Source organism: Zeus faber, assembly GCF_960531495.2.
Source record: "Zeus faber genome assembly, chromosome: 3".
In the NCBI taxonomy this organism is placed as follows: Eukaryota; Metazoa; Chordata; class Actinopteri; order Zeiformes; family Zeidae; genus Zeus; species Zeus faber.
The window spans coordinates 15,381,253-15,402,707 of record NC_137190.1 but is presented as its reverse complement, the minus strand read 5'-3'; the positions used below and the strand labels follow the sequence as shown (position 1 = coordinate 15,402,707).

Here is a 21,455-nt window from a genome sequence, read left to right as displayed (position 1 = left end):
ATAAAATATAATCAGATATTATTATATTTTGTATAGAATAACTCCGCTCCTTGCTGTACAACGCAAGGAGCGGAGTGACGCGCATTGAAGTATCCAATCAGAATCCGTGTTGTATGACGTCACGAAAGCCAGCCAATCGGCGTAGAGCTAGCGATTTAGGCCGGATTTTGAAATCTGCAACTGGCTCAGCTCGAGTGTGGACAAGAAGTGTCCGTCGCGCCCAAAGGTACGTTTAAATTATCCGCTTGAAACGGGATTTAATGACATGTTTCAGCGAGCTCTTGTCCTACATTTTGGGTTCGAGTCATTGCTTGCGTCATGTTATCACTAAACGGTTGTTTGTTGGGGTCGGTCTATAGATTGTGCGAATGTTGATCCGTGCATTTGCGCGGAAGCCAGTGCGCGAGAACGACGTCTAAAACGTTGTGTTGAATTGTCACGGTATCCACAAACACTTCGAGAAGATGTTTATGAAAAACTTTATGGACGATGAGTCACAAACGCCGCAGGCCGTGATCGTAATATTTTAGAGAATTGTAAATGCAGCAAAACGTTCAGTTTCAAAAGGGGCTTCTCGGTGTGAGTCTTACCAACAGGTTTTGTAAACCCGAAGCAGGGACAGGTGACCTGGTGTGAAATGAGACTAATTCCGTGGAATTATGTAGATTAGGGTTGTTCTGTTAAATAAATCAACACATAATAATAATAATAATAATAATAATAATAATAATAATAATAATAATAATAATAATAATAAAGAAACAGGAGCTGAAGACTTTGGAAGCCCATTTCCGCCAATGTGATGGATAAAAAGATATCCTGTAAGTTATTATCATGAGAACTTCTCGAAATAATGACTATGTCTCACAGGTGGTGGTAGTAGTAGTACTAACAGTTATTATTTGTACTACAGATAGTAGTAGTAGAAGATTCAAGAGGTTTATTTGTCACATACATACTTTCATACATATACGCAGTGAAATGTCTTTGCAACGCACCCGGAGATTATGCACAATAGTTGCTAAACCGAACATAATAGCTTACCTTAATTCCTGCCTGGCTGACTAACTGAAACCAACTCATTCCTAAAACGTAATGCAGTTAGTGAATAGAATAGTATAAATAAAATACAATAAAAATAAGACTCAAAAAGATAATACAGAGTCGGGGTACAAAACAAAAGTCAAGGGAATAAAGTTATGTATATGGGATAGGCTATTTGTATATACAGATTTGTGCATGTGAATAAAGTGAGTATGGAGATATACAGTACAGTATGACACAGCAATGCAATACAGTAATAGAAATAACATAATGGTACTAACAGGTAGTAGTAGTAGTACTAACAGGTTATAGTACTAGAAGGTGGTAGTAGTAGAAGTACGAACAGGTACTAGTACTACCTAAGTCATTATTTTGAGAAAGTATAATGACTTAGAATCTTTTTTTTAACATTGGTGTTAATGGGCTTCCATAGAGGACACCTGGTTCCTAAAAAACAATATAACATAACATCATAAAGCTTGTCTCCTAATTTTCCTGTCAGAAAAAGGCTTATGTATCTGGTTTTTACTTTTTGATTGATATTTATTGGTCCTAGCCAAATTCAACCATCGAAGTTTACTCTCACGATTCTTGGATGAAGACTTTATGACTTCCGGCATTAAATAATAATAATAATAATTTCACGCTAACTGATTTTGGCCAGACTGTTCAATATGAGCTGGGCGGTGGAGGAGTGGAAGGACGGTCTTCCGGGGAAAGCTCTGCAGAAGATCCGGGAGATAGAAGGCCAGCTGGACAAGCTGAAGAAGGAGAGGACCCAAAAACAGTTTCAACTCGACTCTGTCGAAGCTGCGCTGCAAAAACAGAAGCAGAAGGTGGGTGTTTGTAGGGGAGGTGGTGGTGGTGGTGGTAGTGGACAAACGTTTCAGCTGGTTCCTGCACATTGTTGAAAAATATATTTATAATTTGAATGACACTTACTGGTTAAATGAAAATAAAAACATTCCATATTTAATGCCTTGCTTTTTCCTTATCAGCCTTTTTTGTTTTTGTGAAGATCAGAAAGCTCATACCTCAGCCAAATATTGGCATAATATGTTCTTGTCTGTGTATCTGATTTCTATGATGTGGTGTCTGCTCAGGTGGACAGCGAGCGCAGTGAGGTGTCTGTACTGAAGAGGGAGAACCAGACATTAGTAGAGTCGTGCGACTCTCTGGAGAAGGCCCGTCAGAAGGTCGCCCACGACCTGGGAGTGAAAGAGCAGCAGGTGGGTTAACTTGGTGCCGATTTTAGGTGAGGCCAGCGTTGGTCCTGAGAAATCCGACTTTCTGTGTGTGATCCTGGCTGAATTTTGTGTTCCGAACTCAGGTTAGCTTCCTGGAGGGCCAGCTCAGCTCCTCCAAGAAAACCATAGAGCGTCTGGAGCAGGAGCTCAAGAAGTGAGTCTGACTTTCGCTGTACTTTATCAAAAATAAAAGAGACTGTCCTATCTTGTAGCTTTATTTTTTTTGCCTTTACTAGGGGTTATATGAATATATGTGTGTATAATGCTTTTCAACTGTAAAGAGGGCACTGGACCTTGTTGCTTTTGGTTAAATGGTTCCAGTACATTTTTATGGATTGCCCTTACCTCACTAGGTACAAGAATGAGTTGGGCCGTTCCCAGCCCTCCTCTTCCTCCCTGTCATCCTCCTGCTCTGAGCTGCAGCCTTACACTACACCTCAGACGAGTTTCCATACCCCAGCCGCCACCCCATCCTACAGACATGGTACTGTTGTGTTTGTATTGTTTATTCGGTGGCACATCGTCTAAGACGCTGTGCGTGAGGGGCATGCTGATCTCGTTCTATGTTCACAGTTTCTGCATCTGGAACAGACAACAGACTGGAAGAGCTTCAGGAGAGGTACAACCAGGAGGTGGACGAGAGGAAGAGGCTTGAGACTGAGCTCAAGGTCCTGCAGGTCAAAGTGAGTGCAGTTTTTGTTATTGTTGTTAATACTATTGTGGTGGAATTAATCGATGTTTACAGCCCTTACCCTTTCCTGTCAGATGTTGAATCAGTCGTCGGTAAGCGCCAGCCACAAAGACATAGCGGCACGCCAGCAAGCTGGGTCCTCCATCTTTCCGTGGCAGCAGCCGGACCAGAGCCGTCCGTCCCAGGCCGCCATGGAAACTCCTCTCAAGAGACGGGGCGGCGGCGGTTCCTCGCTTTGGGAGGCCTATGAGGAGACTCCAATCAAAAACAGCCAGCGAATCAGTTCGTCCATAGTGGCGCAGAGTCCTGCTGGCTCCTCGCAGCAGGTGGAGCAGCTCAGGGCTCTCAACCAAGGTATGTCCGTGATTATTAAGAAGCCGTTCTACATCAGTCTCCCTTGTTCTTTTTGGGGCCACATCTTTGGGTTCCGTTGTTGGGATATATTTGGACGCCATTGTTTACATAGTTATCGAACGGCATTTAATAAAAGCCAATTGTGTTGGATTGTCGAGTTCCTTCCCCGCGCCTCTTTCCGGTGTTGATCTTTTCTTCTCCTTTCTGCCAGAGCTGCGAGGCCGCATGACGGAGCTGGAGAGGAGTCTGTCCTCTAATGAGAAGGAGATCCGTGGTCAGGCCTCCAAGCTGCAGGAACTGCAAACCCAACTGGACAAGAGCCGTCAAGAGCTGACCGATCAGGAGCGGGACCTCGTCAAGGCCCGCCACGAGCTCAGCCAGGCCAACGACAGACACCAGCAGACCGAAGCCAAGGTAGCCATTACCGCATCCTAACCGGAGGCATACGTCATGTATAAGTATTACTACCTTAACCCAGGCCGACAGGAATGGCAAAACCAAACTCTGAACAAAAATTTGGTTCTGTACCCGGTGCAACGTTGTTTTATTCAGTGGCACATCATTTAATCCGTTGTTGTGTTTGGCTCCCTAGTGTTCATCAGTTGAGCAGAAACTGAAGCAGGTCACGGAGGAGGTGAGCTGTCAGCGGCACAACGCTGAGAGCTGCAGACGAGCCCTGGAGCAAAAAATCAAGGAGCAGGAACGAGAAAGCCAAAAGGTTTGGGGCCATGACGGTCTTTCCCAGAGTACACACAAAGACATACGTTAAGCAGGGAAGGGGCGAGAGCACTTTTTCAAGCGCCTTTCATTGTACTGTTTTTGGGGGGGTATTCATTGGACGATGGTCTCGGATAACAACATGCATTATATCCGATATCTGATCCAGTCGTTTTGGTTTGGTCGTATTGGACCAGATACTCAACGTTCGATTGGTACATCCCTAATATTAAGTCATTCAAATTGTTGAATATTAATATGTGTCCTGAATTACCTCTTGGGGATTAATCAAATCTTATCATATGTTTGCCTCTTTTTACTATATACAAGCTTCCTTGTGTGCGCTTCTGTTTTATTATGTCTACAATCCACGTTTTGTGTCTGGTGTGTGTCACTACAGGAGCTGGCCCAGCTACAGAGCTCCCACCAGGCTTTGGATCAGCAACTGAACCAGACCAGAACCAAGCTGACCCAGGAGATTCAGCAGGCCAAGAAAGATTACAACGTACTGCAGGCCGACATGGAGAAGGTTGGAACTCTGCTCTCTTTAGTCGGCCGCTTTATTTATTTATCTATTTAGTACAGTTGTATTGTTCTTGGTGAAATCTACCTTCATTTGATCTCACTTGATACTTCTTAATTATTGACCTCATTCACCACCAGAATTTAGGTTAGCAGCTCAAATTTACTTTCCAAGATGTTGATGTTCCAAGATGTCACGCTATGAGATCCTCCGGCCATTTTTTTTTAGTTGCACAAATCGAATACATGTGCCATTCCCTTTCAATCAAACCTCTTTTCTGCTCATGCTCTCTCTCTCTCTCTCTCTCTCTCTCTCTCCTTCTCCTCTTTCTCTCACTGTAACCTGTTCAGGTCAGCCACCAGAAGAGCCAGGCGGAGAGGGAGATGGAGGAGCAGAGGCAGAAGCTGTTGCGGTCAGAGCAAAGCCTCATGGCCAGCCAGAACAAGGAGCAGGACCTCCGCAAGAAGACTGAGGTGAGCCCCGCAGTCGTGTCTCAAGAAGAAGCACAGTTGTCGAGCGGCGAATTTATTTTAAACTCTTGTGAACGGCTCGACCTCATTGCCCTCACCAAACAACAGTTTGTCTGCAGCCTTCACGGTCTGAGCGGGTCTTGTTTTTTTTTTTTTTCTCACTTTATTGGTGTCTACAGAGCATCTAAACTTCCAAATTTGCAGGCTCCTTAAATCTGCACGCCGAGCTCTGTGAAATAAGTAAACACAAATCTCTCCGATCCTTCTGATGATTTACTTTTGATGTTGATTTTTTTAACTGTGTGCTCTAGACATTCTTCACACTGGGCTTCTTTCACATTCCACCCTCTTCCATTTCTATTCCTCAAAGGATTCCTGTGTTGCCTTCCTTAATCATCTCTTTCCCGTCTGGACCTCTCCCTCCAGGAGCTTCAGAAGGAGAAGAACACCGCGACGGTCCAGCTGGACCAGAGTGGCAGGCGTCTGTCTCAGTTGGAGGCGGAACAGAAGAGCTCTGAGCAGAGCCTTAAACGCACCCAGGGCCTGCTGGACGACCTCAGAGGTGAATGAGAAGCAGCCTATCGCGGGTCTCCTTGGCCGCCCTCATCTTTTGTGGTGTGTTGCCTTTATGACTGTTTTGGTTTTCAGCTAAATCGGAGGCCCAGGCTGAAGAGCTGAAGGCGCTGAGAACCAAGCTGGAGCAGCAGACTCAGTCCTCGACCCATAGTTTGGACAACCTGAATAAAATGCTTTCTGATGCTGAGACCAAACACGACAGGTAATATTGGTTTTACTACACGAAGAGGGAAAGTTGATGCCATACATATTTGCATGGGACAAAGACAATTTGTTTCCAAGGAAATTTATATATTCCATGTAGTTTTCCTGGAAATAGATAAATAAATTATTTATTTCTGCAGACAAATATCAAATTATTTTGAATCCATAAACCTAATATTAACCCATTCTCTTCGCCTGCGCTTATAGCACGCTCTTTAAAGGGGACCTATTATGCTCCTTTTCATCAAGATAATAAATGGGCTCTGAGGTCCCCAAAACATGTTTTTGAAATGTTTCTGTTTCTGTCTGTGTCGCTTTACATGTAAATGAACAGCCAGGCCCTTGGTTCTGTGAGCCAATGGGGTTTGAGCACAAGTTCCAGGTTTTGTGTGCCAATTGTGTTTGAGTTTTACTCTGGATTCTGTTGTATTCCTCTGTGAAGAAATAAGCAATCCAGTTGCTGAATCTTCACTCATATTAGATCTACAAGGCCTGATTTAAAAGGAAAAAAAAAAATAAAAAATCTGGGTGGTGTCCAGAGCAGTGCGGAGCTTGGCGCACTGTTGGATACAGCAGGTCTTTGGGCTTTTGGTTTCATTGAATTACAGAAACATGGTTAAATAAAATAAACACATCTAAGGTTTTGTTTGGAAGAATGCGGAGCGGATCATGCGCCGCAGCCTGCCATGGACACACACAGAAAATACTTACATTTCCATCGTCTGCAGTTTTGTCACGGGACAGTTGGTATTAATTCCTTTTAAAACATTTGTGCAAACCTGAACGGCTTATTTCACCACATGTTTTCTGAAATAGACAGCTCACAAAAAAACTGCCAGGGTTGTCTTATTTCGGGTTGTGTGTTAGTAGGCCCATCAGAGACAACATTGTATTTTGGGTGTATTGTGTAGTTATCATTTTTGATGTTTTATTTGATCACAGGTCTCAGAGTGAGCTGCAAAAACAGAAGCTAGAAGCGGAGCAGCTTACCAACAAGCTGTCCAGCCTAGAGAAGGAGAGGCAGGAACTGAGAAATGACCTCACCTCCAACCAAAACGAGTGTACTGAACTGAGGAGGCAACACCAAGATCTCCTACAGTGGAAATCGGAAAAGGAGGTGTTGATTAATGAGACTGAGACTGTGCAAAGTGGCCTGTCAGAGAAGATCGGTGACCTGGAGAAGAGCCTCAGCTCGCTGAGCAAAGCCCACGGTGACCTGCAGGTATTGGGTGTATTCATGTGTGTGAGTGGGTGAATGTGAGGTATGATTGTAAAGCACCGTGTGTACCCTGTACTCGAAATAGTGCTCTATCAAATGCAGTCCATTTACCATTTGTCGGGGGAAACAAGTCACAAAATTCCTAACTTTTAAGGAAGGCAACAAAAAAACTCGGGGTTTATTGGTTTGTGTCATTTTTCTGGGTTCAGGGGCAGCTCAGCACTATGGAGGGTGAGAGGGCCAGTCTGTCGAACCACATCGACTCCCTGAAAGGAGAACTCCTCAACAAAAGCATGGAGCTGGAAGAGAAGGAGAGTCGGTACGAGGAACTCCAGTCCAAGTTTTCTGAGGCTGGAGTCAAACACTCTAAGGACTTGGAGAATGTTGGTGTGCAAGTCACACAACTTGAGGCACAGGTATGTTGGAAGCTAATTATGTTTTTCCAGAATAAGAAAATAGCATTGTAGCCAGCAGGACTGATGTGACTTATGGATAATGGGAATGAAGATGCAGACTTACCTTAGTTCATATCAGACACTTAAAATGGTCATTATGTGAGAGCTTTAGGCAGCTTTAGGGGGGAGGGGGGGGTTGTTGGAGAGGGTCGTTCACAAAGCATCCTTCCTCTCTCGTCATCGGAACAGGTGAGAGATCTGGAGAAGCGTGTGCAGCAGGAGGTTGGTCGGGCCGTGCAGGCAGAGAGGTCAAACTCCCAGCTGCAGGATCAGCATCAAGCGGCATGCGACCTGGTCCACTCCAAGGACCAGCTGGTAGAACTGGGCCAGGCTGAGATCAGCCAGCTCAGAGACAGCCTGGCACTGGCCACCGCACAGCAGGAGGCACAACACAGCAGGTGAGAGAGGGATTTTAGATATGGTATTATGGTTGTTTGATGCTCCTTTTTGGAGGAGTTTTCCTTTGATAAGAGTAACAGAACGGTACGCAACAATAATAACATCAGACCAGCTAGTGCGATGCAGCCTATTGTGAACTTTACTGTGTTTTTAGTGTGAAAGCAAATGTTCCGCTTTGGGGATGGGAGACGGTTGAATAGCCGTGATATAAAGTCAACTTGTCTTGTGTCCTCTCTTTCTCAGATTAACAGAAGAGAGGACGGCTCTGCTGCGGCAGTGTGAGGAGAGCGTTGCGACCAAAGCCGAAGAGGTGGAACAGGTCAAACTCTGCTTTGAGAAGGTTCAGCAAGAACTTTTGTTCACCAAGGACCAGGTCTGCATCCCTTGCTCACCGCTTTTCACATAAATAGTTGTTCAATTTGTAATTCCCGATTTCTGTTTGGTTCTAGTTCGAGCGTTACCGTGATTAATTAGTCAAATTAAATTTCAGGTTGAAACGGAGAAAGCAGAGTTTAAATCGTTCACTTGTCTTTTTCAGGTTGCCTCTCTGGAATCCAGCTTGAAGATCCAGGGGAGCTTAGGAGCCGAGCTGCAGAGTCAGATAAAAACTCTGTTGGCCACGGAAGAAGAGCAGAAATGCGCCCTAGCGAGCACATCCGACGCCCTCAAACAGATCGAGCAGGAGCTTCAGCATCTGCAGAGCCAGGCGAAGGAGAAGGAGAGGCAGTTCCAGGAAGCTGAGGTCAAAATCTTGGGTCTGGAGGAACTAAATGCTCTGCTGGAAACAAAAACTCAGGAAATAAAGGCAGAAGCTGAGGTATGACTACTAACTTTCAATTGTAATTGTCTTTCTGTGCTTGCTTGTAGCATTTATTTAAATATTTTCCAATATGGCTTTTCTTTAGACAACTCTGGTGACGTGAATAAAACTTGATTTTGTGTCTGGTTCAGAGCCGTCAACACTCCCGGGCGGAAGAGAAGAGCGGGTTTCTTGCGCAGATCTCTACCTTGGAGGAGGAAATGGCTTCGAGCAAAGACGCGGCAGAAAAGCTTCCTGCCGTGATGGCTGAGCTCGACTCGGTCAGCCGGTCTCGTGCCGAGCTCCAAATCTCCCTCGAAAGTATCGAGAAGAGTCACGCGACCACCGTGGAAGTCAACTCCAATCTCGAGAACACCCTGACGGAGAAAACCGCCCTGGTCACCGCCCTGGAGAAGGAGGTCAGAGAGCTGTCTGAGCGCACGAGAAAGGAGTCTGAGAATCATGTCCTGGAAATGGAGAGCTTCCTCAGCAAACAGAAGAGCCTGAAGGAGCAACTCGACGCCACCAAGAAAACTAAAGAGGAGAGCATCAAGACCCTGAAGACCACGCTTTCCGCCGCGTCGGCAGGCCTGGAAGAGAGGGACAACACCATAAAGGGCCTAAAGGAACAGCTGAATAACTCGGAATTGGAACAGTCGAAAGCTTCCGACGCCCTGAAGGAGAAGGCAGTTTCCATGAATAAGATCAAGGTGTGGTTTATTGGTGTTTTGAATCCGTTCTCTGTCAGTTATGCTTTTGCGCAGTAAGGAACTGCTGTTTTTTTTAATAAAAGGGAAGGGCTGTTCTGTAAGAAAGGCTATTGGCCCTTTTTGATAAGATTTTATCTCTGGGATCCCCTGGAACCTCTTGACCCCTGTTAGTCCCTGAAACCCACAATGAGAACCACTGCACTATCAAGTTGCATTAGAATGTAATTTGAGAGATGCAAAATACTAGGTTCAGAAAGTAAGGGCCCTTCCATGTTTTTGCTCCAGCTATTGACTTATTCAGCTGCTTTTGTCGTCGGTTATGACATTAAACATTGTTAGCTCAAAGTCCTGAAGTGGAAGTTTACTTTCTGAACCCGGATTTTCCTTCAACTTCGTGGTTCATCCAACTTCAACATCTAAGCTCAGATACATATGGCAGATCATAAACGTATTATACATTGCTGTTAACATTATTTCTGTTTAATTTCAAAATGAAGGTCCAGCTGGAGATGCTGCAGATGGACCTGGAGGACAACGAGACGGTCATGAACTCCTTTGACGGTCAGATAGAGGAGCTGAATGGAGCTATAGCTCAACTGGAGGGCCAGCTAGCAGAGAGCCAAGCGCAGAAGTCTGACATGGAGGTGGAGCTGGAAGACAGAAAGGCTCAGGTAGGACACTGGTGCCAGCAACACTAGATCTATACTGGAGCACTGCAAAATGAAATATTCTCATTGCAAGTTGGTTGTTTTTCCATTGGCTTGTACTGTAAGAAGTTTTTTACTGCAATTTCAGGTTTCTGTTTTGGAGACACGATTGGAAGAGGTTCAGTCCCAGAATTCCATGCTGGAGAGCCAGTATGTCACAGCCAGGGAAGAGCTGTCTCAGAGGAGCTGTGAAGTTACCCGTCTGGAGGAGGAGGCCACCCAAAGAAGTGACCTGGAGGATAACATTGCTGCATTAGAGTCCAACCTAAGTCAAGTCACAGAGGGAAAGGACCGACTAGAGGCGACTCTGAAACAAATCATTGAAGGGAAAGATTCTGAGCTCAACCTGCAACAGGCCAAGTTACAGGACTTTGAGAGAAATCTGAACCAGTTGATGTGTGATAAAGAGCAAATGGATGCTAACTTGGTCAGGCTACAAGGAGAGAAGCAACAACTCGAGACTAGCTTTGACTTGCTAGCTGGGGAGAACAACCAACTCCAGATCAACTTCAGAAACCTGGATGAAGAACGACAGCAAACAGAGGTTAGGATCGATCAGATGACTGAAGAAAAAAGAGATGCTGAATCCAGACTGAGACGGGAAAAGGAAGAGAAAGTCCAACTAGAGGCAGATCTGAACCGAGCTACTGAAGAGCAGCTCCAACTCGAGGCAAATCTGACCCGAGCAACTGAAGAGAAGCTCCAACTAGAGGCGAATCTGAAACGAGCCACTGAAGAGAGAGTCCAACTAGAGGCAGATTTGAACCGATCAACTGAAGAGAAGGTCCAGCTAGAGGCAGATCTGAACCGAGCAACTGAAGAGAAGGTCCAACAAGAGGCAAATCTGAACACATCAACTGAAGAGAAGCTCCAACTAGAGGCAAATCTGAACGCAGCAACTGAAGAGAAGCTCCAACTAGAATCAGATCTGAACCAAGCAACTGAAGAGAAGCTCCAACTAGAGGCAAATCTTAACAGAGTTACTGAAGAGAAGTTCCAACTAGAGGCAAATCTGAACCAAGCAACTGAAGAGAAGCTCCAACTAGAGGCAGATCCAAACCGAGAAACTGAAGAGAAGCTCCAACTAGAGGCAAATCTGAACCGAGCAACTGAAGAGAAGCTCCAACTAGAGGCAAATCTTAACCAAGCAACTGAAGAGAAGCTCCAACTAGAGGCAAATCTTAACCAGGCAACTGAAGAGAAGCTCCAATTAGAGGCAAATCTTAACCAAGCAACTGAAGAGAAGCTCCAACTAGAGGCAAATCTGAACCGAGCAACTGAAGAGAAGCTCCAACTAGAGGCAGATCGGAACAGAGCAACTGAAGAGAGAGTCCAACTAGAGGCAAATCTGAACAGAGCAACTGAAGAGAAGCTCCAACTAGAGGCAGATCTGAACCGAGCAACTGAAGAGAAGCTCCAACTAGAGGCAGATCCAAACCGAGAAACTGAAGAGAAGCTCCAACTAGAGGCAAATCTGAACCGAGCAACTGAAGAGAAGCTCCAACTAGAGGCAAATCTTAACCAAGCAACTGAAGAGAAGCTCCAACTAGAGGCAAATCTTAACCGGGCAACTGAAGAGAAGCTCCAATTAGAGGCAAATCTTAACCAAGCAACTGAAGAGAAGCTCCAACTAGAGGCAAATCTGAACCGAGCAACTGAAGAGAAGCTCCAACTAGAGGCAGATCGGAACAGAGCAACTGAAGAGAGAGTCCAACTAGAGGCAAATCTGAACAGAGCAACTGAAGAGAAGCTCCAACTAGAGGCAGATCTGAACCGAGCAACTGAAGAGAAGCTCCAACTAGAGGCAGATCCGAACCGAACAACTGAAGACAGAATCCAACTAGAGGCAAATCTGAACCGAGCAACTGAAGAGAAGCTCCAACTAGAGGCTGATCTGAACAGAGCAACTGAAGAGAAGCTCCAACTAGAGGCAAATCTGAACAGAGTAACTGAAGAGAAAGTTCAACTAGAGGCAGATCTGAACCGAGCGACTGAAGAGAAAGTCCAACAAGAGGCTGACCTTCAGACAGAGGATGTGACCTCTGGGAAAGAGCTTTCTCAGCTGCCAGAGGAGAATCAGCGGCTCCACGACTCTCTCCTGGTCCTGGCAAAGGAGAACCAGGAGCTGAAGGAGGACATGGAGATGAAGAACAAGATTAGCGAGAGTGATAGCAGTGAGAGGTGCGTATTCGCCAGCTTTCGTTTAGATTTTCACACACCAGCTTCTATCTCACAGGGCACACATTTTTAAAAGAAAAAAAATCGTAATTGTTATGTTAACTGTTGTCTTTAAACTTGCATTATAGTAAAGTAATACACTTTTCTGAACTTCATGGGCTGTTTTAGTTTATTAAGTCCTCTACCTGCTTGGTCATAATATCCACATTACTAATGATTTTCTCAACTACTTGTGTGTAAAATATCTTATGAAACCTTTTTTTTTTTTTTTTTTGTGGTGGATTTTTCTTCTTTGGCTCTTTCTTACATTTTTGTTAATTTTTATACTTCTGTCATTCAGGCCTGCTTAAAGGGTTGTACTCGGACTCAGTCTATGCACTTGTGTTTGTGTTGTCCAATAGGTGCAGGCGGTTTGAGGAGGAGCAGGTAGAGCTGAATGGGATAGTGTCCGGGCTGCAGACAGAGCTGGTTGTGTTCAAACATCAGTACGACGTGCTGCTGGAGCAGGTGGCGCAGCAGCAACACCTCATCCAGCAGCTCTCCCACACCGAGGGAACACAGGGCGGTGCGGAAAGAGCTGCACCACAGAACTCCGATCAACACGAGTCCGGTGAGGGTGAACAGACTCATAAAAAGGGGTCTCTCAGGCCGAGCAGCAGTTTTCCTTTTTGATGCATTTGGATTCCATCGTTAACATTTCTTCCACTTTTAGAAATGGCGCACGAGCCTTCTGAGGTGGACTTGGAGGCTTCGGCCGACCATATCTCCAGTGATCGCACCGGAGCCCTTCTGGGGGAGCCGGAACTCTCTGGTCCATCCCCGGCTAGCCCCTCTCCTCGGGACATCTCTACTATAGAATCTACCAGTAAGTACTAAGTTGCTGTGTAAAATGATTGAATAAAAAATAAAAAATACAATTTGGTGGCTCGATCCATTCTTATACATCAGTAATAATTGAACACAATTTGTGTGGAATTTGCCCGGCAGCCACAGACGCGAACCACCTTCATGCTCAGCTCAACCAGATCAGGAAACCAGTGAGACTACTGGAAGATCTACTCCGGAGGCTCCAGTCCGACAACGAGCTCCTGGCCTCTGACTGCATACTGAGAAACGAGCTGATTGCCGAACTGCAAGACAACATGCACCGCCTGGAAACCACGCTTCTGGCAATGGAGGAAGAGAGAAGCGGCATGGCCGATAAGCTCAATGCCGCCGTGGAGCAGAGGAGAAGCCTGGAGGACCAGGTAGGGGGTGGCAGCTGGGGTAGAAATGCTGAATACCACCTGACTGACCCATATCAAGACGCTCTATAAATGGTGCTTGGTCTGTTCCTTGTGAAGAAATGTAAAATCTTTTTGCGCTCATCTTTTTTTAGATATCTCACCTGTCGGAGGAGAAGGCAGAATTAACACTACAGCTGCAGACAGCCAAATGTCAGCTAGCCGATATTATGGAAATGCTGGATGGCTTGGAGATGGGCAAAGGTAATGGGCTAGCACTGAAAGTTGATGTACTTTGACATACGGTCTGAAGCAGATTTTGAGTCCATCGCATGTGTATCATTATTCCTTCCTTCTGTGTTTGTTGCATGGAGTCCCTCTCCAATAAGTCTGAGCATTTTATTTCACTGTCCCGCTTTTTTTGTGCAGGAGGCTGGGACGAGAAGTTCCTCCAGCAGGAGAGCGAGCTGAAGAGGGTTCGCTCTGAGAAGGCCAACCTGGAGCAACACATCCTGGGCATGGAGAGTGAGCTGGAGTCCCTGCAGGACGAGCAGGGCAGGCTGGAGAGGGAGGCGGAGAACCGAAGGAGAGCGTGCTCAGGCTTGGAGCAGCAGGTTGATGCCTTCCGGACAGAGGTGAGGATTTAAAATGAAGTTATAAAAAAAAATTAAAAACAGTGTGCATAGCTTGACTTTATTCAGTTTACTTTCTAAGTTTTGTTTTTATATTCAGTGCCTAAATATTGCAGTTATCTATGCTATATTTTTCTATGCTTTAAAAAAAATGTGTGTCACTTCTGCAATATTGCTGCTGTTGTGTCTCACTCTTCCTCCATCTCTTCTCTCAGACCGCCCAGCTGAGGTCGGAACTCGTCTCTTGCACCGAGGAGAGGGACGAGCTGAGCACGTCGGTGGGCCGGTGGAGAGAACAGGTCCACAGTCTGGAGAAGACCAACAGCGACACCAGGCAGCTGATCTCCATCCTGGAGACGGACATCAGAGCGGGGAAGCGCGAGTACGAAGCCTCGCAGAGCAACGCGGAGAGTCTGGAGACGTTGAAGCAGCAGGTGCGTTGCGTCCACTGATGTGTTGCTCTGGGAATAAGGGGTTATTTAAACCACACCGTCCTATTGGCTGCTTTAAATTTGATATACTCCTAAAAATCATGGACGTCGTGGTCATGTATGCACTATATATATTTTTACTTTCTCCACTAACACTGTTCTCCTCGTCCTCCTCCCGCAGCTTTTGGCTCAGGTAGAAGAGCTGAAGCAGACTGTCTCTCTGCAGAGTGGTGAGAGGGAGGAGCTCATCGGCGAACTCGACAGGTTCAGAGAAGACCAGAGCTCGGCCAGTCTCAACTCTGAATCCATGGTCTCCAAGATACAGGTGAGCAAAAGGCCGCGCAGTCAGAAAATACCGCACTGTAGGCATTTGTGACTGCAAAATTCCACACCAAATTAATTTTGTTAAAAATAAATTAAAAAAAACTATGCAAAGGTGTTGCACACAGGCCCCCAGTCACACCAGGAATTGGCTGAGACTTGTTTCCCCCCGGTCTTCTTTAGGGTCTGGAAAGAGATCTGAGCCGTCTCTCCCAGTCGCTGGAGTCGTCTCTGCTGGAGAAGGTGGAGATCGCATCTCGCCTCAACTCCACCCAGGACGAGATCAAGCAGATGAGGAGCGGCATCGAGAAGCTCCAGGTTCGCATCGAGTCCGACGAGAGGAAGAAGAAGAAGATGGGAGAGCTACTCAAAGGTAACATCAGTTATGTTGTATTGGGGGTTTTTTTGTTGTTGTTGTCATTGTAATTTTAGGTTATTGGACTCTTAGAAAATCTCAGGTCAGCGTAATTATTAATAAATAACTTTGAGAAATAAAATTTGAGATTGCTTTTCACTGGTGTCTTTGATCATCAATGGCAGCATTCTAATTCATATACATTTTGGTATTCATCTGAAATTGAATATCCAACAAGAAGGAAAGTTTATCAGGTTGTGCCCGGTCGCCTCATTTAGCTCACCTCAATTACAGTTATATTATTTCCATCTTAAGATCTGGATGAGAAGAATATGGAGGGGAAAAAAGTTATATTTAGGGGTATTAATAATTTAGTCAATAATTTTCACTTAAACAGTTAAAAAAAAAAAAACAGTTGCACAGAGAAACAGTGCCTCCCTCGTTTCCCTTTGTCTTTCCGCAATCGTACGCAGAGCTGTGTTCGCGTAAAAAAATATATATTTATGATTTCCCTTATTTATAACTATAATTTGTAAAGTCTAAAAAATCGCAGTGTCGGCGAGACGTTTTGCTCATTGACTTTCCGCTTCCTCAGCTGCTCAGAGGAAGTCGGACTCGCTGCAGGATCGCATCGACTCCCTGGAGAGAGAGAAGGACGAGGTGGAGCAGAGCCTGGAAGACGCTGTGCTACAGGTACAACATCCAACTGCCCCGATCTGCTCCGCTCATCTCGTCTTGGAACTCGTGGTTCATTCGCCGCCGGAGCGTTTTTACAGAACAACTCTTTTCCCCTTAGGCTGAGACCACCAAAGCTGAGCTGGAGGAACTAGAGGAGGAGAGGAGTAAAGTATGTCCACTGTATATATTGTGGAACTATATCAACTCCTATTCATACTTCTTCGTCCCTTTCTTCTTTGTTTTTGCTTTTTTGAGCTCACCTTGTGTTTCATCTCACCAACTCTTATTCAATGTTGTTCCCAGGTCGAGGAGGAAAAGAGAACGATCGGCGAAAAACTATCCGAACTATCGACGGAGCTGGATGGCCTCAGATCGGAGAAGGAGCGCATGGAGAGAGAACTGGAAACCAAAAACGGGGCGATCGAGGAGCTCAAGGCCGCCAAGGAGGAGCTGGAGCGAGGGATGATTGAGGAGGAGGAGAGACAGAGAAGACGAGTGGACAGCCTTCAGGCCCAGCTGGAGGCGGAAGAGAAGGAGAGGGGGAGGCTGCAGGCCCAGGCCCAGGACTGGGAGAAGGAGAGGGGAGAGGCGGAGAAGGAAAGAAGGGAGTGGGCGGACGGGAGAAATCTGCTGGAGGAAGAGGTGCAGAAGCTGCAAGCTGCGATACAGTCCAAAGAGGAAGAGGGAAGGAGGGAGGAAGAGGGCAGGGAGGGCTTGAGAAAGCAAATCGCTTCTCTCCAGGCGGATCAAAAACGAGCGGAAGGAGAGCGCACCAGGCTCGCCGAGGAAATGGAGCGCTTGACCTCTTCCCTTTCCTCGTCGGAGGGAGAGAGCGAGGGACTCCGTTCCAGCCTCTCGCTCGTGGAGAAGGAGAACCGCAGCCTACACGCTGCCGTTTCTTCCTTGGAGAAGGAGAAAGCGGAAGTGGAGGCAGAGGAGGCCAACCTGCGCTCCTCCTGTGCCTCCTCGGAAGGGGATCGAGAGAACCTGCGCTCTTCTCTTTCTTCGCTGGAAAAAGAGAGGGAGGAAATGGCAGAGGAAGGAGAGATCCTCCGGTCGAAGGTTGCCTCTCTTGAGGAACAGCTCGAAGCGCAGAAACAGTCTCTCTCTCAGGCCACGGCACAGGTAGACACACACACACACACACACACACACCTGTTTTGCTGTTTTGGGCTCCAGGACAATGAACCCTCGGCTTCCTCTCGTCTCTTCTCTCTCAGGTGTCCGAGATGGAGAGTCAAGTTGGTCGTCTGTCAAAGGAGAGAGAGACTGCGCTCGGTCAGATGGATCTGTGGATGAAGAGCTGCAAACAGCTGGAGCAGGAGAAGGAGCTGCTCCTGCAAAAATCAGGTGAACACACACGTTCTCTATCATATAAGGAAACATGGTGGTCCCCACGGGCTCAAAAAACACCATGATGACGTGGTTATAGTGGTTTATTCAACGCAATTGATCAGTATAAAAATGAATTTCATTTTTGATGCTCAGCCCCTGTAAGTTTAATGAAGAACATGCATTTATTCCTAAATCGCCATTGTGTGAATGTATACCTGGAGTAGAACATTTGTTTGACTTCAGTCACTGGTTTGCTTGTACTTCATAGTCATTAGTGTGCAAAGTTATTGCCATCTAGTGGCATAAAATAATATAGCAATACTTTTTTCAACAAGTTATTTTTACAATACCTTGATTTAAATCTGTTATGATAGATTAAAGAGCATGCAGTAATTAATTATGTAATTATCAGATTCTATCATATTTTGAATTTGATGTGGGTTGGCAAATCATCAAGATCAGAAATTTAAATTGTGACACTGTCGGCACAGCAGGTGGAGGCAGCAGCGGGGCGGCCCAGACCGATGTAGAGGAGAGAAAGAACGAGGTTGAGAATCTGAAGACTGCCCTGGAGGAGAAGCGAACAGAGGTGGAGCAGAGGTGCAAGGAGGCGGAGGAGCTCCGGACTGCCCTGGAGGAGAAAAAGACGAAGTTGGAGGAGAAGAGAAAGGAGCTGGACGAAATGAGCGAGACGTTAGAGGAGCGCGTCAAGGAGGCCGACGACAGCGTGGACAAGTACTGCAGCCTGATGGTGCGATTCCACAAGCTGGAGGAAAGCAACGAGGCTCTGAGCACACAGCTCCAGCAGCTCGCTGCCAGCCAACCGGCCATCACCGCGCCCGGCGGCCGGTCTGGCGGCGGAAACCGCACCAGCTCCCGCCGCTCGCTCAGAGCGTCCAGGCAACAAGGAGCCGTCTCGGGCGATAACGCCGAGAACACCGCCCCCCAACCGCCTGGCGCTTCACCCCGGGCGTCTCCTTTGGGGAAACGGGGACACGTCGGCGTGGGCGAGAGAGACGGGGCCGGCACTCCTGTTAAAGCCCAGGAGGCGCTCTACAATCTGACCAAGAGGATCAAAGCCGGTGCTGCCATGCCGACCACGCCCAAACCGGGAAGTGAACCGGAAGAGGAGTTCCGACCTGAGGGACTTCCCGAGCTGGTGCAGAGAGGTACTGCAACACACGAAAATGATAAGTTCCTGTATCACATGTGTGGGATGGATCGCCACATTGAGAATAGTTATTTACAAAACGCTGTGTTGATGTTGGAATTCCAAAACCTTGTTCCACTCTGTAGGTTTTGCTGACATTCCTCTGGGGGAGGCCAGTCCGTTCATCATGAGGAGGACGGTGCAGCGCTGCAGCCCCCGGCTCGCCGCCAAGCAGAGCACTGAAACACACACACCAGGACCCAACGGCAAGGTGGGCGGTGTGCGCACACACACACACACACACACACACACACACCTACTCAAACTCGCATGTACGTATGGGAGATATAGCAACCGGTGGGAAGTATTCAAACAGGAGCTTTACTCAGGGTTCTACACATAGTAATTGGGGCGGGGTTGATTCATTATGAATAATAAATAAAGTAATACGTTCTTTGTAAACTACCACCGTATTTTAGAAAGTCGTCTACTGGAAATGTACATGGTAATGCACTGCACAGTTTAATATACACGTCTTATTCAATTTTTCTCTCACACACACTCATGATAAGCACAATAGGGGGAGACAAAGGCCAACGCAACAAAACAGCTTCTCAGCCGTGGGTGGGGTGGTGACAGTGCATCCATCTGGAGCAACTTGTTTGGCTTGAAAGCAAAAGTGTGTCTATCTATAGAGGAACCTTTTACACATTATCATTTTTATTTAATATAAAAATATTAGTATTAATATTTAATATACACATTATTTTGGTCTTCCATGGCAGACTTATTTTCAAAGTGGGGGCTCCACAAGCCCACCAAGGAGAACAGATCAGCATTTTTATGAGCAATTCCAACTCTGGGATAGCCTCATTGATCATATGACCCTTTAAGAAATGTTTGAGACACTCACTTACACAATATCTACGAGACGGATCATAGACAAAACTCTTCTGGAGCCACGTGATTACCAGCTCTGTTGTCCATCCATCTGCATCATCAGTTACTATTTACACATGGCCGGCCAGAGTAGGGGTCATTCATATTTATGTTTTGTTTTCTGGGCCTGTTAATATATGTACAAGGTCATCCAAACACCTTCTTCCCGCTTCCCGCTTCCGTTCGTCTGGAGTAGGCGGGAGAGAGACATGGTTGAGATTTTATAAAAGGATGTTGGAGCGCCATGTTTGGGTACCGAGGAGTAGCAGAGAAGTCGACTCCATTAGTTTCCATCCTCTTCCTTGCTCTCAAACGACTTCCCCTTTCCTCTGTCCCTCACCATTTTATTAACCCCCTGCTCTTTTCCCATCAAGGTTTTGGGGTACTTGTGCCTTCAGGACAACTCTGCTGATGCGGTCACAACTGAGATGGACGACTCTCACACCAGCTGCGAGGAGAAGAGAACTGAGCAAAGCTCGCGCAAAACTCCCGACCGGAGGGAGAAGCAACGAGAGGCTCTGAGGGAACAAGCACAGCAGGGAGAGGACTGCCACATCCAGTAGACTACACACTGGTTACACACATACACTCCTTAGCTATTACACCTTTACACTCTTTATCAATGACTTCACACATACAGCAATATTTTGTTTACCTGGTAGTCTTTTCTAATATTGACACATTTACTAATCAGCTCACTTTTCATAACAAGGGTCTGTTTTGTAAAGACTCTACGGTAGTCATCAGATTATACCACTAATGAATGTAAATACTTCGGAATGTAAATATTAAGTCCACCCTCGATCAACTTGTGATGATCCTTAAACAACGCAGTCCACAATTTGGCTGTTTTCCTTCACTTGCTGGTTTGCTTTTATGTTACTGATACGTAACTTTTTTTATAAACTATTTTTTTCTAACTGTCATTTGCCTGTTTTGTGTCTGTGGTGTGGGGATGGGGTGGTTGGAGCAGCCACACCTGACCTGCATCTAGGTTATTGGGATCAGAGTGGCTACATACCTGTTGCCACTCTGATCTGTTGTAAAACCCCCATCCCCACACTCAATAAGGAGAGGAGCCTGTGTCATGACACATGTCTATCTGCTCCTGGGCTACTTCCATCTTGCCCACTCTCTACAATAAACTGGTGTCTACAACCCTGTCTTCTGTGTCTCTGTGCCGGAGGTGCCTGAACACGCCACTTGGGTGGCGCCTGGTGGGCAAAACTGCCACAGTCTCATTTAAGTCATTTAAATTGTGGTTATTTTACCACAGTTGATATCACATCTTTTTTGCTTAGTCAGTTTGGCTTCTTTGCTATTAAAGTCATACAAGTACTTTGAAAATCATAAGGTCCGATTGTACAACATATTGAACATTGGCCAAACATGTCAAAGCAAACTGAGATATGAGGTCATCATTCAGTAAACAAAATAGTTGGAATATCACAAGGGTCAGCCGGGGGCTGTTTTAACTGTAAACAGCCACAAGACTCGTTGAAGAAAAGATTTATTGTCCTCCACTTGGAAGAAACCACTTGGTTTCATCAGATCCAGAGAAAGTTATGGGAGGATGATTGAAACTGCCCTAAGTACTATTTTATGGGTGGTGGTGTATGTTTTCATGTAAGAGGACAGAAGGAACAATAACTATCGAATGCAGTGTAGCTAAGCTTAGATTAAATGCAAAAATCTAAAGTCACATTTTATTAAAAAAAAAACAGTTTTAGCCTCCTAAGTCTTTACAGTCGCACATCCAATTGATAGTTCGGCAGCCCCTGTTAACCCCTCAGCCCGTGACAGTGCAGGGATAACACATCACCATGGGTAAAAGCAATAAATCATGTCCAAGCCCTTCCCCATCCAGTAGTGACCACAGCAAAACTGACAAAGCGAGAAGTACGAATTATAGGAATGTAGTAATAAAGTGTGATTTGCATGAAGGACACCGTGAGAGATGTCTGAGGTCATGGAGGATGCACGCAGCAAGACCTCAGTGAGGGCCTAGGACTGAGGCTGAAGTCAATAGATCTGCAGAAAGCAGAACGCTGACACTGTTCTAATCAGGCAGAAGCAGCAGCAGCAGAGGACGTGTATA

The 21,455-nt window shown here is 46.1% G+C and overlaps 1 protein-coding gene across 1 annotated transcript; it reads left to right on the top strand.

Moving 5' to 3' along the window:
* Positions 1 to 1,718: 1,718 nt before the first annotated feature.
* On the top strand, positions 1,719 to 20,501 carry cenpf (centromere protein F; the record flags this gene model as incomplete). Its single annotated transcript, XM_079997236.1, has 35 exons — positions 1,719 to 1,880; positions 2,148 to 2,273; positions 2,375 to 2,445; positions 2,645 to 2,775; positions 2,865 to 2,974; positions 3,057 to 3,336; positions 3,548 to 3,750; positions 3,929 to 4,054; positions 4,454 to 4,582; positions 4,927 to 5,049; positions 5,473 to 5,608; positions 5,695 to 5,824; positions 6,769 to 7,048; positions 7,255 to 7,461; positions 7,690 to 7,898; positions 8,143 to 8,272; positions 8,438 to 8,716; positions 8,851 to 9,408; positions 9,906 to 10,079; positions 10,204 to 12,296; positions 12,695 to 12,903; positions 13,006 to 13,158; positions 13,281 to 13,540; positions 13,672 to 13,780; positions 13,946 to 14,151; positions 14,364 to 14,582; positions 14,761 to 14,904; positions 15,084 to 15,273; positions 15,851 to 15,948; positions 16,052 to 16,102; positions 16,237 to 17,058; positions 17,154 to 17,283; positions 17,760 to 18,437; positions 18,565 to 18,689; positions 19,732 to 20,501. 35 exons carry the CDS (start codon positions 1,719 to 1,721, stop codon positions 19,918 to 19,920), a joined length of 9,240 nt encoding a protein of 3,079 aa, XP_079853362.1. The 3' UTR covers positions 19,921 to 20,501.
* Between the last annotated feature and the right edge of the window lie 954 nt (positions 20,502 to 21,455).